We start from the raw sequence: 17074 nt of genomic DNA, 5'->3' as shown, positions 1-17074 counted from the left end.
GCTATAGTTGATGCAATTCTGGAAGCAAGTTACTAATCAAATTCATTTTGTATAACATCCAGCAGATCAACATCACAATGAGCCATATTAAGTAAATCTGTTAGCTACATAAGGACGATATCAATGTTGATGCACAGTTATAAAGACTACTGCATCAAAGTAATTTTAATCTAATGCATCAAAAATCATATTACTGATTTATTCAAAGAAATTTAATTTAATACAGAATCCAATTCCTTTCAGAGATTTTATTTTATAAACCCACGAGGAAGCCTCTATATGATTGTTCAATCTGCAGGAAATAGCAATGACATCTTCCTTAAACAATACCAAACCACCCTAAAATAGGACATATTAGATAAAGTAATCTGGGGGTTCACTATTCCCGAAAACATAAGATAGTCAAAGCATGAATGCCTTTGATCAAAGCTCTACATAGTCAGGGCCAGCTTGATCTAAACAACAATGAAATGAGACTTACTAAGAAGTGTAAATTTTGAGAGAAAAATAAGAGTTATTTTCAACAGCTGAAACAGCTGATGAGCAAAGCATATGAGCCTGATTGCTTCATTTTACATAGCTGACAAAAGTTGCTCTTTCTATAAGTAGTTAACTGCAAAAATGACATCTAGCTTCCAAAACAATAGTCTCAATATCAAGGCCATAAAATTGTTATATTTCTGGCTTTCTGATATAAAAATCAATGGAAAGCTGATTTACTCAAATTGTTGTGTAATAAAGAGAATGAAGATCAGTACAAGCAAATTATCGGTTGAATGGATGGTAAAAGAGTTTGATATTGTTGAGAAGAATGAAGTCTAATCCTCATGGGAAAAAAATGTACAACAAAGACTAAATTAAAGAAAATGAAACAAAGATCTAAATGGCAATTTGTTCCAATTTCTTTGGGAAAATTAATTAAATCCATAGATCAACCTACTATTGATTAAATATTCATTCATTTATTTATCAGATTGCTATTTAGTTCCTATTTATTTATGAATGCTGGAACTACATGAAGTAAGTTTTAAAAATATGAATGTAACTTGAATGATGAAATTAACTTTTGTGCTGATATGTCAAATATTATAAATTTATAACTAACAAATACTTTCTTAAATATTTATACAGTTAAATATTTTAAAGTTCCAAGATAGTGTACCTCAAATATCTATAGTAAATTCCATCTAACACAGTTTTTAAACTTTTCACATAAAAAATATTTACAACCAAATATATATAAATATGAGTGGACAAACGAAAGAAAGTGGCACTCAATACATTAAGTAGAAATTATATATATATATATATTTTTATTTTAAAACAGTTTGACCTGTTTAAAGTTTCATAGGCTTGTCATAGAAACCTAGCTTGCTGAGCTCAGGTAATCCGAACATTCCACCACACACACATGGATCTAAAAATTTTGGGATGGATTTTTTCTTTTGTTTTAATGCAACCAAATCCATATCTAAAATATTTGAAATTGTCATTATTATTGCTTTCATTTAACAAATCAAACAGCCATTATTTTTCAAAGAGAATTAATATGACCGCTACCAGTACATTACTGGTAATATATTAACTTGGAAAAAGCCTATGTGAATCTTAGAAGACATAAATGGACCTTGATATAACTGAGTGCAAGGAGAACTCTTTAAATTACAATAAGCCATCTTCTCTGGCTATCTACTTACTTGGGTACTTTTAAATCTCTTAAATGATGCAATTATTAGTTAACCCTTATGAAACAAATGGAATAATCAATTAACTTACTATTTTGTGCTAAAAAGAAACAGCTATTCACTTCATACACACACACACACATTTCTCTATTCATATATATTTTACAAAGTTTTATGTAAGAACACCTTATTCCTTTCCGCATCTGTATAAATAGTTCTGCCTTCTTTAGTGTAGAAACTCTACTAGGTTTTGTATTCAAATGGTTAATATATCAAATTGGCTGAAGTGATAATATATACGCAAACACATCATAAAAAAGTGCTAAGATGACTTCCAATTTGTATACTAAGTTGCATTAACTCAAAGACATCATAAACCCATTGGCAAATTGCCTAGTTTTCAAAAAATTACCGAATATAATTTTATCAGTACTTGTACTATCTGACTGTGCACTATAATCAGCTAAATAAAATATATATGAAGAACTTTACAGTTTCTAAAATCCACTCAATATTGAATTATTGGGCAGCTTTATAAAGAAAGAATGTTCTCTATTGTGAACTTAGTGGCATTTTCTTTCTAAGCCAGTGAAGTAAGCTTTGTGTAGTAATATAGTTGATACCATTCTTCACTTCTCCTCAACCTTCTGCATACAACCTAAACACTTCATACTGAATTTGCGCTACCTTTATGAACAATGGAAATTCAAAGCTCTAACAAAACAGTTTTGTATCTCATTCACATTATGACCAACAAACAATTCAAATCCTCAAAGTTGTTACAAATGCTAAGCATCACAATTTATGGTAATGTCTCTTGGCAATGCCACCAATATAACAACATTGCATCATAAAGACTAAGATTCTTCTCAGATAAGTCAGCCAAATCGATTACTAACTCTTTGCAATACTCAAATGCATGGAGCAATCATGTTTTAAGCACTACTTCATAGCCAAATCATTTCCACTCTCTGTCTCATCTAATACAACTATAATGATCTCTATTCTTCTAAACTAGCTGGCTACTACATAGCCCTCTGCCGAGACCATCCATCTCTTTTACTCTTGTAATCCTACTGAGATCCTCTACAAAACACTGTATAATCTTTTCTTCCTCAAATTGCAATCTGGAATTCTACTAAACTCCTTCAATATCTTTTCTTCAGGCATTTACTGACAAATGTTCAAACTAATTATCAGCTGCATCAATATCATGAGTCTGGGAAGTTTTACAAAAATCAAGGGTACTTTTACTCTTCAATTCATAAAAAAATTAAACGATAGAATAGCATTCCTAAAGGAAACCTACTTCAAGTCTCTGACTAGTTCCTTGGATGGAACAAGATCATTACCCAGGTACCATGGCAATGGAACAGGGTGTGGATAATGTTATGAATGTTCAGCAGCAGGCTTAGAAAGACAAGTTGAAAGCAGACACAGGGTTTTCTTATAAACATGATGTTAGTAAGAGATTTGCTATGATGAGGATCAAAAGCTTCAGGTGCTTCAGATTGGAAGGAGTGTATTCTTAGGCATGTGTCAGTGAAGAGGAAGAAGCATGAAAGTATAGTTATGAAATGTTTCTTAATGAAGAGTATCAACACCACAGCAAAAAATGTACCCCAAATTAAACCTACTGAGGTTAGCAAGGCAATCAAGGAAATGACAAAAGAAAGATGTGGGTTCATCAGGTATAGTCACTGAAATGTTAAAAGCATCAGAATGTACTTTTTGCATTAGTTACTTGTTTAAATAAGAAGCTAATACATTATCATTGACAAGTTCTATAAAAGCAAAGAGTGCATTTAGGGGGTACAATCACAGAGGTTGCAAACTGATAGATCAAATTCTGCAATATAATGAATATCAACCCAACATTTAAGTCTCTACATTGTTACTTGACCCACTAAAAATAGGTAATCCAAAATATATTATGTCTGAAAAGAAAAAGATGCAATGGTCACAGATGGAATACCGCTGATCATACATCTTGCACAATCAGACGTATGATCAAAGTGGCTGAACTACAAAGTAATGAATACTGAAACAAAATTTTCACACAGTTGATGATCAATTATATTAAATATGATTTTTTTATTTTTATAATGTATGCAATTTTAAAATAATGCATCCTTTGGGGGAAAATTCTTATGAGTTTCTTTGTATGATTTTTTTTTATTAATTTGTTTGATTTTATTACTGACACATAACTTTAAAATCTCATAGGAATCTTGGAAAGCAAAATACAGAACTATGAGCTAATACTGGTACTTAAAGAAAAAAAAAATCTTAAACTTCTTTATTCCAAAGCAACTTTGTCTTTCATGATGCAATCGACAATATCCAAAAACAGAGGTTCGTAACTGACAAGCCACAGCACACTTACAAGTCATGGAGCTGTTTTCTATGAGCTGCAGGCCTTTTCTAAAACAATTTTCAAATTTAATGTATTAGGGCTTTTAGATATTCTTTTCAAGAAAAAGGAGAGACATAATGTACATGTAGTCTATGGTTGAATGTGTAAAAGTTTAAAATGAGCCTTTACAAAACGAGAATGTTGATAACTAATGTAGAAAGTAGTACTTCAGAATGGTCACAGTCCAAAGACTAAAATTAGTGAAAGAATAAGTAATTTTTTAAAAGTTTGAAAAAGTAACCAAAATTTACAGTTAGTTCAGATAAGAAAAAAGTATATATTACATAAAAACCCATTAAAGATGATGTTAGCGTGGCCAGTCCAAATGATTGAAACAAGTGAAAGATGAAGATCTTGACCAAAATAAACAAATGATGTTTTGTAGAAACAATTGATAAACTGCTTTAATCACAAATTCCATAAAAGACTTTTCCAGGGTGGGTGGGGAAACAAACCTAAAGTCAGTTTTTGAAATACATTAGGTTAAGTTCCAAAGTCATCATGTACATTTTAACTACGTAATAGATCTTCCATAGCAGAAGAAATTCAATTATCCATGTTAGAAATAGGCTCAAGCTAAAATACCATCTAAAAAAATTCTTCTGAAGGAAAGATAATGGAAATTAAATGGGGAAAAAATGGAATTGAATATAGTTATGCAAAAGAAAAGATAAAAGTGAATGAGATTGATTTGTCTATACTGAGAGTAAATGATTTTTTTTTTCTGATGTTAATCAAGCATGTAATGGAAATGGAATATTTTTCAGCTGTGTCAACAAAAGCAAGCAATATATTTCCTGTTGAATTATTTAGTGACCAACAGCAAAGTATTGCTTTATATAATTGAAAATTAGACACTATTCATAATCGATAGTTGAGTTTATCATTAAGAAATACATCTGGTTGCAAATGTGAAAATCTGATGAATCATCTAATATGCTAAAAAAAGCTGTGGTGGAAAGAAAAAACTTGTTTCAACTATTCTACTATACACATTCTAAGCAATTTAACTCTCTTTGTACACCCACTGACAAAGCAAGATATGCATTCTTTTAAAAAGCTAACAATGTATTATATATTTACTTTATTTCCCCAAATTACATGGTTTGTTCACAATAACTAATTAAGACAGGCGTTAATAAAAGCAAAATAACTTTTTTTTAAATTCTTTTACTTAGCAACAGTTTGGCCAACAATGTTTACATCTCAGTGAATTGCTCACATTACAAAAAAATCTCAGTAGTTTGTAAATATTTTACTACGATAAGCACACAAATGCCTAACTTGGAATCATTCTACCTAACACCAAAAGATTAATTTCTTTTACTTTTAATCATTCCGGAAATTGATTAACATTTGTATCAACAGAAAGAAAATTCAATGCTTTATTTTCTCCCCTTTATACCTTCAATCACATTCCCTATAAATATCTAACATTAAAGACAGGAATTTCATGGTATTCAATGTTTAGGGACAAGAAATGCGATGCTTCTAAATCACATAGTTACAGTGATTTCATATATGATTAGACTTGATGAACAAATCCCAACATGAAAATGACTGTGACAGTTCTGTTAATGTAATTGATTCTTTTATTTTATAAATATCAATTGCTATAGAATGGTGAAAACTTGCTTCAGAGGAAATCAGCATAATCTCTATTAAGTAATATAAACAAAGATTACATAAGGAACTAGTTGCTAGAACAGAAATTTGCCTTCATAATATAAGAAATATTGTATTGACCTCAAGATGTTTAGAAATCATATGAATGCCATTAAAAGGTTTTCAACATACTTTATCTATTACCTTCAAACAGTATGCTCCTAAGCTAACTTCTGACTTTTGGAAAATGTGGTCTAGAATATTAATGTAAATAGCATCACTGTCCAAGTGAGTAGTACTTTGATAAGAATTATATATATGCTTAGTGAAAGGTTATCACCTGTCCAAGAATAAAGCATTTTCTGACCCTGATTAGGAAGGTTATAATAGAGCATTGAAAGGTGATATTACTTGTAGAGGATTGTGTGTTGTTAAAAGTAACAGCAGGAAGGTAATTAACATACAGAAGGAAGAACACAAGAATTGTAATTGTGATTTGGAACAAACCATAGTTGATAGACTGTGAGACAGAAGAGTTCAGTAATGAATGCTGTAAGGAAACACCAATTCTCGATAAGAGAGAGAGAGCTCTTAGGCAGACATCTTAACTGGAGGTTCTTCATGAGGTTTTGTTGAAGACAAGGGAAACACTATTGCTTTCACTGATATTAAAATGGGTGAGAAATTGCGAGTACATGACATAAGGGGGATCTGATTCGACCTAGCTCTAAAAAAACTGAACAAATAAAAATGAAAAGTTTGCATAGTGAAACTAAGTTAAAACATAAAAAAATATTTTCCATTTTCCTTTTCAAAAGAATGCTTCTTTGCCTAGTGTATGAAGTGTATTCAGTCACTGATGTTATTAGTACTGTCATGTTTATTTTTAAAAATGAAATTCTGTTCAGATAGAATCACTCACATAGTAAGGGATATATGTCTTTAATATCTAGATATTGCAGTAGATCAGTATATTCAGAAGAGTGCTGACCATTTGCTTTGAAGTAATTATGGCCCTTTAAATTCTGAGTTCAAATCTCACCAAGGTAAACTCTACTTTTCATCTACCCAGGATTGGTAAAATAAAGTACCAATCAAAAAGGCGACCGCACATCGCCTGTCAACTATCGCCCCATCAGTCTTACCAGCTGCATCGCCAAACTGATGGAATCCTGTATCAGAGAAACCCTCTGGAACTTCTGGAAGTCTCACAGCCTCATCCAGCCGTCACAATTCGGATTTATTCCTAACTCCAGCTGCTGTAATCAACTCATCGAGTTTCTTGAGGATGTTACCCAAATCACTGATCGCGGATCCTGGGTGGATGTTGTTTACCTGGACTTTGCTAAGGCTTTTAACTCTGTGCCACACAAAAGACTTATGGTGAAGCTTTCTGCGTTGGGTGTAAGAGACGAACTCTATAACTGGTTAAAGTCCTTTATTTTCGGCCGAAAAGAGGTTGTCACAGTTCTAGGACAGCACTCTTCGCCCTATGAGATGACATCTGGTGTGCCGCAGGGATCTGTTCTTGGCCCCCTTTTATTTGTTGCATATGTTAATGACATAGATGCCAACTTAAAGAATGCCACAGTGCTGAAATATGCAGATGACATCAAGCTGTACCTCGAAATAAAGAGGTCAAATCCTATACACTATGGATCTCTATTGCAAGCAGACCTGGACACAATGCAGCAGTGGATCATGGACTGGCAACTCAAGCTGGCTGTGGACAAATGTATCACCATGCATTTTGGGAGGAGAAACCCAGCGTCCACCTACTCCCTCCACAACACTAGTCTCAAAAAGTCTTCAAGTGAACGTGACCTGGGTGTTATTGTCGACAGTGATTTGCGTTGGACAAAACACATCGCCAAAATTGTCAAGAAGGCTGAGGGTGTCTTGGCATCACTCACCAAATCCTTTGTGAGCCGCTCTCCGGCTATCTATCTGCGGCTTTATATAGCTATGGTAAGACCTCACCTGGAATTTGCATCACCGGTCTGGAACCCCTATCTTGCCCAGGACATCAATCGTCTGGAAGCTGTTCAGCGACGTGCAACCAAAAGAATACCCTCCATCAGGCATTTGCCATATCCTGAACGCCTTACTTCCCTGGGCATGGACACATTGAAACTCCGACGTCTGGCAGCTGACCTGGCAGACACCATAAAATTATCAACCATCGCACAAACAATAACACTGAGCACCTCTTCAAACTCCACCCATCTAACACCCGTGGACATATTTACAAAGTAAGAAAACAGCACAGCTCCCATGACTTCAGGAAACATTTTTTCACGCTGAGAGTTGCTGAAGCGTGGAACAAACTGCCGGCATCGGTTGTTAGTTGTCGGAGCACTGCATCCTTCAAAACTTCCATGCTTCCTGAGATTCGCCAACACTACACTTGATTTTCTCCCCTCCATACACACACAAGCATGTTCACTTTCCAGACATTTCTACATTACTGCATGTACTTTATATGCACTTTCTGACAAGTTGTGGTGCACCTGAGCACTGTATACAATAATTTCATTATTATTATTATTATTATATAATCTACTATAACCCACCATGAAATAAATAAATAAATAAATAAATGAAAAATGAGCCTGTGTTAAGAAATCAATACTGAAATGTTGTACTGATGTCAAGAAACATTTCCAGAAAATAAAAGTTGTCAAACACTCAAAACAGGAAATGAAAATTAGTTTACAATTAAAAAACACTGTTCCCAGTTGGTAAAGGGAACAGTTTCATAAATTTCCAAGTGGACCAAGGTGCTTGAAAAGGTACTGGAAGGTTGTCCATGTCATTTACAATTTAATACTAGTGATCTTTTATTGTAACATTTATTTATTTTAAAGCAATAAACAATTATTAGAAAAAAATAATTCTTAAAAGTTTATCAGAGAAGGAACCATGTGTTGATATCTTCATGAAGGATGATATATTGTTTCTTTTTATTACATATTCCTACAATAGTAACAAATATAGAATAACTGATGTTGGAAATTTATTTCTAAAATAGCATGAGTAGTTATTTTGAAAATTTTGAAATGGAGTCATGGCTGGAAGTTTAAAGAGAAAAGTTTATTGCTTAGAAAAACTTGAACTGACAAAACTTCAAAAATGAAGAGTAAAAACTCATCCAAAGTATTCTTCTCAACCAAACTTTTCATATTTTTGCAGAAAATCTCTTTCAGAAGTTGTATCAATTTAAATAGCTTAACCTATAATTTAAATACAGATACTTTAAAATTAGAACAAATTTAAACAACATGACTATGTATGAGAACATAGCTACAAGTAGACTACACTCATATATAAGTAGCTGGAAGAGCATGTACAGATGGTTCAATAACTTATATGTACATATTTATGTAGCTTGCAAATTTTCATATTCCATGTAGAAAATAATATTTCTATCTTTTTCCTAAAAGCATAATGGATCGACAGAAGTGAGTGAGAAAATCAGTTACCATAGAAACTAAGAAGGAAATATTTAAACATGGAAATGGAACACGTATTAACAAACTTAGTTTGGAGAATACAATAGAAAAATAAACAGTCTGCACAGTACTGAAAAACAAGTATACATTAAAAAGTTTTCAGCTGGCTAAGGGAAGAACTAAACTTAGTAAATCTCATTACAACTTTATTGCAGAAATGGAAAGAAGGAGGGTTCAGTGCTAGTCACAAGCTGGTGAAAGACTGGCTAACCTTACTTCTTTGTGTGGATACTTCTTGGAATATAAGGTAAAACTTCCTTAGATCAGATCATTCAGGAACATTCTCAAGAACTGTCTTGATGTTTTGTGACAGTTGAACCAAAATGCTTGGGTGACCAGGGATGTCTGCGGTGTTTTGTCCTACTGTGTGCGAGTAATTCAGAGACAATAATCTTGCCCTCAAAGCCCTTTTAGTCATGGATAATGCCCCAGTCCATTCTTATTATTTGATGGACCCATTGCCAGAACAGTGCAATACACCTCTTTTCCAGCCCTTGGAGTAGCAGATTTTAAAAAACACTATATATGAAGGTACTCGTTAGAAAATATTTTGGGGTCATTTCTTTCAGAGGTGAGACACTGAAGAAATTTTGGAAAAGTAAGTTTGATATTGCTGATGCTGTGCTAATCATTGTATGATCTTGGATGGAGGTTTCAGTATGTTGTTTATCTGCTGCTTGGAGACCATTGTAGCCTGAAACTGTGCTTCCAAAAGACTATGAAGGCTCTGAGAAAGTGAAACAGCACAAGTGGGAAGTAGGGACGTAATGGTGTGAGCCACATTCAGCAGCTTAGGTGTTGGTCCAATTGTTAAGGTTGATGGCAGACTGAACAGTGTGGGATATCTGTAATTAGTAAATGAAAATGTGCTGCCATATTTAAATAATCAGATGCCACCGGGATCTATCTACCAGTAGGACAATTGCCCTGTTCATAAAGCTCGGAAAGTTTTGCAATATTTTGAGTGCAATAATATGGTGGTTATTGAGTGGCCTCTGCAGAGCCCAGATTTGAATCTGATAGAAAATTTATGGAATTATGTTTCCTAAAAGAGTTCATGCTAAAAACCCAACAAATTTGTCCCAATTATATAATTTTATTGGCAGAACATTCCAAGTGATTTTTGTGGTCATTTGTCAAACTCCATGTCCCACCATTGCAAAGTCATAATTGAAAATAACGGCTAGGGAACTAGATACTAATAATAAATTTTTGTTCAATGATCATTTATGCTGAAAATTTTCAATTTAAACAAAATAATGTTTCATTATTTACATTTGACAGATATTTGTCCTCCTCTTGTTTGCTGTTAACATAACGTTTTGACTGATATACCCTCCAGCCTTCATCAGGTGTCTTGGGGAAATTTCTCATTCCTAAGGTATGTTGTTATTGTTATTATTATTATTATCATTATTATTATTATTATTATTTTGGTCACTGCCTGGAATTGAACTCGGAATCTTGGGGTTAGTAGCCTGCGTAGTGGTTAAGAGCGCAGGCTACTTACTAACCCCAAGATTCCAAGTTCGATTCCAGGCAGTGACCAGAATAATAATAATAATAATCATAATAATAATAACAACATACCTTAGGAATGAGAAATTTCCCCAAGACACCTGATGAAGGCTGGAGGGTATATCAGCCGAAACGTTATGTTAACAACAAACAAGAGGAGGATAAATATCTGTCAAATGTAAATAATGTAGATAATTCCTTATCTCTTAAATGTAGAACTGTATTAAAATAATGTTGGTGTAGTCTTAAACTTATTTTACAAAAAATTTTTAATTATTTGAATTAATTACGCATGGAATTATTCAAATTGTAGAAAGATATATAAAGCCTATATCATTCAAAAGAGAAAAAATATCTACATAAACAGTAAAAAATAAAATAATTTTATACAGTTTTGTTAAAAATAAATTAATGAAGGAACTGTCATCATCAGTCTTATTTTGACCAGTGTGTGTATACCATCATCATATTAACATTTGCTGGCAGATGACCTTTCTGTCAGCAAGTCTCACCCATTTTCAAGCAGCTATTTCCCCTAGTCACTTTGAACTTGACCAACACTATGGCTGCACATTTTCATGGAAGATGGCAAATAATACTGCTTATATGTCAGCAATGTTGTATAAACATACACACACGACAAAGAAATTCTACTGTACTTAAGAAGCTAAAACAAAATGAATATATTTAAGATAAGAAAAATCAACAAAATGACAAAAGTACTTATAAATTCCTGCAAGTTATTGTACATGTTAGAAGAGAATAGAAGCACAGAAAATATATTTAAAAGGAAGCATATCCGATAGCTGAATGGAAATGAAACAGCATAAAAATTTGCTTTTGTAGTAGATTAATGACAAAAAGAATATTAATAAAAATACTGCATAAACTAGTAGAAAGAACTAATGAATGTGTGTGTGTGTGTGTATATATATATATATATATATATATATATTATATATATATATATATATATATATATATACATACAGTGTGCAATGGGCAAATTGTTGCCATTTCAAATTTTTTATTTCATGCATGCACATTGTTTTTGATTTTGTCAACTATACAGTATAGTAGGGTCAGCTGGGCACTATCTGTGAGAAAAACAGCACCATGATGCAATTCACTCTGCCAGAAATTTAGAAATGACATGCTGTACTGCTTGGCATTCACACCAGAAGCTCCAATATGAACATTTCAGTGTGTTTTGGTGTCAATCTGCAGACATGTACTGAGATTAGCAAAAATCCAGTCATCATGCTGTTTGGAGTGATCACTAGTGATGATGACATTATGCCTACATCATGTGCCTGGAGGAGGTAATGCTGCCTGGGTCAAGAGGGTGGCTGCTGGAAGACCCTATGTCTGGCAACAGAACTCTGCACCATGCCATGCAAGCAGGAGTGCCCAGTCATGGCTGTCAACCAATTTCTGCAACCACATCACCCCTAAATTCTGGCCACCTAACTCTCCAGCCTGCAACCCCCTTGATTAATATGTGTGAGGCACAGCTGAGTGAGAGACCAACAAAACTCCTTATAACACCAAAGATGAACTGAGGACAAAGATTATGGCAGCATTCATCAACTTAAACAGGGAGATTCTCTAGAAGAGTTGCAGGCAATTCAAAAGTTGTCTGGAGGCCATGGTTGAAGCCAATGGCAATTTTATTGAATAAATTTACTCTTTAGTATTTCAAGATATTTTAATGTAATTTGGTAAATATATCTGTTAAAAGGAGTTGCCAGTGTTATTTTCATAATTTAGGTGACAATTTATTCACTGCACCCTGTGTGTGTGTGTGTGTGTGTGTGTGTGTGTGTGTGTGTGTGTGTGTGTGTGTGTGTGTGTGTGTGTGTGTTAAAGTTGGATGAAGCTGGTTTATGGGATTACCTTAGGTTTCATATCCATAAAGGGGTTAGCTTAGAGGCCATTAGCCAACAGATTTTGGGATCTGATGATAGTGACATGCCATAAAGCTAAGCCCTTTATGGACATGAAATCGAAGGTAATCCCATAAACATGCCCTATTTAACATTTATACTGCTCTGTAACTTAGAGCATGCTTCTTATGTTTACAGACAATATATATATATATATATATATATATATAAGTTTTGGTAAACTTATTTCATGGGAAAAGAAATTACATTAAGCAGTTAAATTTTCTTGTGCATGCATATGCATGCACTATTTCAATTTGCATGTATGAATGCAACCAAAGTAAATAACAATACATTCGAAACAGAGAACTCTGTCACCAATTGCCATATTTGTCATGTTTTATGCAACTGTGTAAGAATTTGAATTCAACCCTGCATGATTGAGTTAAATCTATCAGAAAAGGCATGCATACATAAATTGGAGCACCTGTCAGTAGATTCAAGTCAAACAATTTAAAAGAGTGTTTCTAAAGGAAATCCTAACAGAAAAGATGAATTTTAACCTGAACATTATTCTAACCTAAGTTATTAAAAATAAATATGAATATGACTTGTATGTAGCTGTCACTAATTATGGAAAATAATACAATTTTCTATTAATCATAAAGGTCCAAATTGATGTATTTTTTAATGAAAAAACAATTTTTAAAATTCATTGGAAAGCTGTGAAGTTAAACAGTTCAATGAAAACAAAGTTAACCTCTTCATATAGAAACACAATAGGATATCATCATCATCACCATTTTAACATCCATTTCTCCATACTTGCAGGAGTCAGATGGAATTCATTAGATTCTTCTATAATCAAATATCTTTTCTGTCTCCATCCCTTACCTGCTCCTAAGCAAGCAAAATATTATTTCCCCATGTTGGCCATGTTTTCATAGAAGATGAGAAATGAATAACACTGCTTGTATGACAATTATGCTCATTCATGACTATAATGTCAAGATAAAGAGATACAAATAAAGATATACATATATGATGAGATTCTTTCAGTTTCCATCTACCGAATTAATGCAGGGATATAGCAGAAGACATTTGCCCAAGGTGCCATGCAGTGAAATTGAACCAGAAACCTAATAGTTGAGAAATGAACCTCTTAACTACACAGCTATGCCTGTGCCTAAAAACAGGATAAGATAACGTTGAAATATGAAATTGTATGAAATAGAAATACAGGCAAAAGAAGCTTAGTACAGTTGATAATCCTTTATCTGAAAATCCAAAACTTTTTCAGTGTGGAAAAATGCCACAAATGAAAAATTTCTGAAAGTATTTGGAAAATATTCTCTCTTAAAGGAGTGTTTTATGTCAACATAAAATGAAACCAAAACTGACACACAAACTGTTTTATGAGGTTGACAAGTTGATATGAAAGTGTTAGGTGCTTGTTTTGGTGAAAAGTGAAACTAATTGTTATATGACATGCAATACCTGAGGAAGTACTAAATTTATATGGAACTATTTTCATGGTGTGTGTGTGCATGCACGTGTTTGTGTGTGTGTGCATGTGCTTGCGGGCATACTGTGTATACATGTATATACTGACATACCATTTTATAAAACGTAAATGGATAACTTTATTTAGATTGGGTCCTGAGCCCAAGTTGTCTGATTTTATAGCTTTAAATATACAATAATTCTGAACACTGAACAAATACAAAATCTGAAACACATCTGGTCCCAAACATTTCAGATAAAAAGGATTATCAACTGTATTGGTATAAAATACAAAATAAAAGTATTTTCATGAGATAAGCAATGTTGATTCAGAAGATAAACAGTGAAAGATAAACAGTGTTGAAGTAAAATATAAAAGTCAGACTTAAGAGTATCAAATGTTTGCTACTGAGAGATTTATGTTGTATCATGGATAATAGGAATGTTGATGTGTACTACAACTGATAGTTGAAGTGATTTAGCTGAAAGCCAAATTAATCCTCAATAAAAGATTACAATAAATATATGAAATAGGTAACTGTATTTAGAGAGAAATAATCAAGAATAAATGATGAAAACAAGAAGTATTATAGGCATACTAGTTATTTTAAAGCTCCATGGGGACATGTTGATGCAAAAACATCAACTACAAATGACTCAACTTTCATTATTTAGATTTCATACCAAGTAATAAAATTAATATGAACTTAAAAGATGCTAATAACTAGTTACATTTCTAAAACAATAAATATGAAGATATGCACAAAGATGTAATACATTTATGCAACAGACAGAAAAACAATAGCACTACAGAGACTCACTGTATGTGTGTGTGCATGCATAGATAGGCAGACAACCAGACAGATATATTTATATGTGTATATATGTATACATATATTTTATATATACATTTATGTATATGCGTATATCTATAATATATATATATATATATACACACACACACACACACACACACCTGCATACATACATACATACATACACACACACACACACACACACACACAATTATCATATTAAATCTTTTGGTCAACATCATTCTTCTTAAACAGGTATATTTCTACTTTTTTTCACTTCTGAGGTCAAGTACTCAGCAAGTAGTTCAGATTTTTATTTGACCGCTTGAAGTTCCTCAATTAGACCAAAATGCTAATATCTTATAGAACAACAATCAAAGGACTTTCTTGGTTGCAACTATAAATTTATAAATACTTGAATTAAGATTATCTTATAAATACTTGAACACCTGATAATAGGATCAAAGCACCAAATTCAATGACTGACCCAGTGAAATTATTTTTCTCCTAATAGTGTTGTTTATGCTTGAAATTAAAAGCAACAGGTAAAATTTCAGCTGCAAGCTACAAGTAATTGCAATTTTAAGAATCACAAGTTTATTTACACTAATATCTATAATATATATTTGTGTTTTTACATGAATTATGAAGATGGAGTAATGGATTTTTGAAGTGTTATTCATATACCGATACTGGAAAATAATTGAACATGCAATTTGAAATATCACAAAGTTGTAGAGCAAGATAAAACTAAAAAGAAAAAAAAACTTCTCAAAAGATTCAATATATACACAATAATTTATAAATTTGTTCTTCTACTAAATTCTAAAAGATTTGTCTGATTTTCACAGTTACTGTGTATCAGTACCATAAGAAGATACCAAACAGGAAAGCATAGACCATTGCAATTAAGTTTTCCATATCTTTTCTATGAGAAGAAATATTATTATTATTGCTGTTGTTGTTATTGACTAGTATTATACTTGAATACTATATACTATATTTATTAAAATAACAACATCTATTTATGGAACTATATTTATTAAAAAACTCAAATTAATAATTATCCAAATTATAATTTCATATTTAACTTTTTCAACTTTTAGAGAACATCTTTTAATCTCTGAGAAAGGGGGAAAGAAAAAAAAATGAGAAAGAAATATTCTAATATATTTTAGAACCAAGTACATTACTTTGTTTTTAAAATAAGATTAATGTTAACATATCTTATTTACTGTTTTAGCAATCTCCATATATTTTGTTACTAAATGTATTTTGAATACATGATAATAAAATAATAAAATGAAGGTTTTTCTTTTAATAACTGCTGTCTTTGAGTACATAGAGCAAAGTTTTACTTTCAATTCTTCAATCAAATATTCTTTTATAGCTACAGATATAAAAAGAAAATATCAGATGTAAGAAGTTTGAGAACCATAACACTTATCTGGGACAGAGAAAATAGTAAACAGTGTTGGGAATATAGCAAGCAAAAATGTATAAACACATGGAAACACTTACTTTCTTCTTCTTCATCTGCCATAGTTACAAAATCATTTACAGATGGTAATCCAAATGAATCAGATCTCCCCTACCAAAGCTTCAATTCTCCAAAGTAATAATCCACAAATTACGAAATTAAATCCATGTAGTATATTAAGAATAAGATCATGATGAAGAGATCTTTCAAAACGTGTAAAAGTTAGTTGTATAATTTTAGGACTTAGAACTTTACACCTTAACATTAGATATGTAACATCACAAATGATATCAACAAACGATAAGCAAAAATAGAGGTATTTTCGCTGAAATGTTAAGTGTAAAATCTTATAGAAGAGGAGTGAAAGAACGATAGATGAAGAAAGAGAGGCACCAGCAGCAGACAAGGCACCCCTGGTAAAACAGCAGCAGACAAGGCACCTCTGGTATAGAAGTAGTGATTGTACCAACTCTTTTACATGTAGAGGAAGTAACACAGAAAGAGCTAAAATATATTTTTCACTTCAAAGAAATATGTAATAAAGTTGCCAAAAATGAGTTACTTTACATTTTTACATTCTTTAAATTATAAAATATATATATTTACACAAACACCCCACCACCACCACATACGCACACACACACACACACACAA

General features: G+C 32.4%; 1 protein-coding gene across 6 annotated transcripts in view; it reads right to left on the bottom strand.

Annotated features, from left to right (window-relative positions):
- LOC115232614 (dystrophin) overlaps nt 1-17074 on the bottom strand; it is a 744226-nt gene that overhangs the window by 691883 nt on the left and 35269 nt on the right. The window contains exon 1 of one of the 6 annotated variants that reach the window (XM_036512499.1): nt 16462-16498. The exons of the other annotated variants lie outside the window; for them this stretch is intronic. Coding sequence (XP_036368392.1) covers nt 16462-16483 — 22 coding nt within the window. The 5' untranslated portion in view covers nt 16484-16498. Of the gene's footprint in view, nt 1-16461; nt 16499-17074 lie in introns of those variants that run through there. 6 annotated transcript variants of the gene reach the window in all.

This window comes from Octopus sinensis, linkage group LG2 (assembly GCF_006345805.1).
Source record: "Octopus sinensis linkage group LG2, ASM634580v1, whole genome shotgun sequence".
NCBI lineage: Eukaryota > Metazoa > Mollusca > Cephalopoda > Octopoda > Octopodidae > Octopus > Octopus sinensis.
This window is presented reverse-complemented; position numbering and strand designations above follow the sequence as displayed.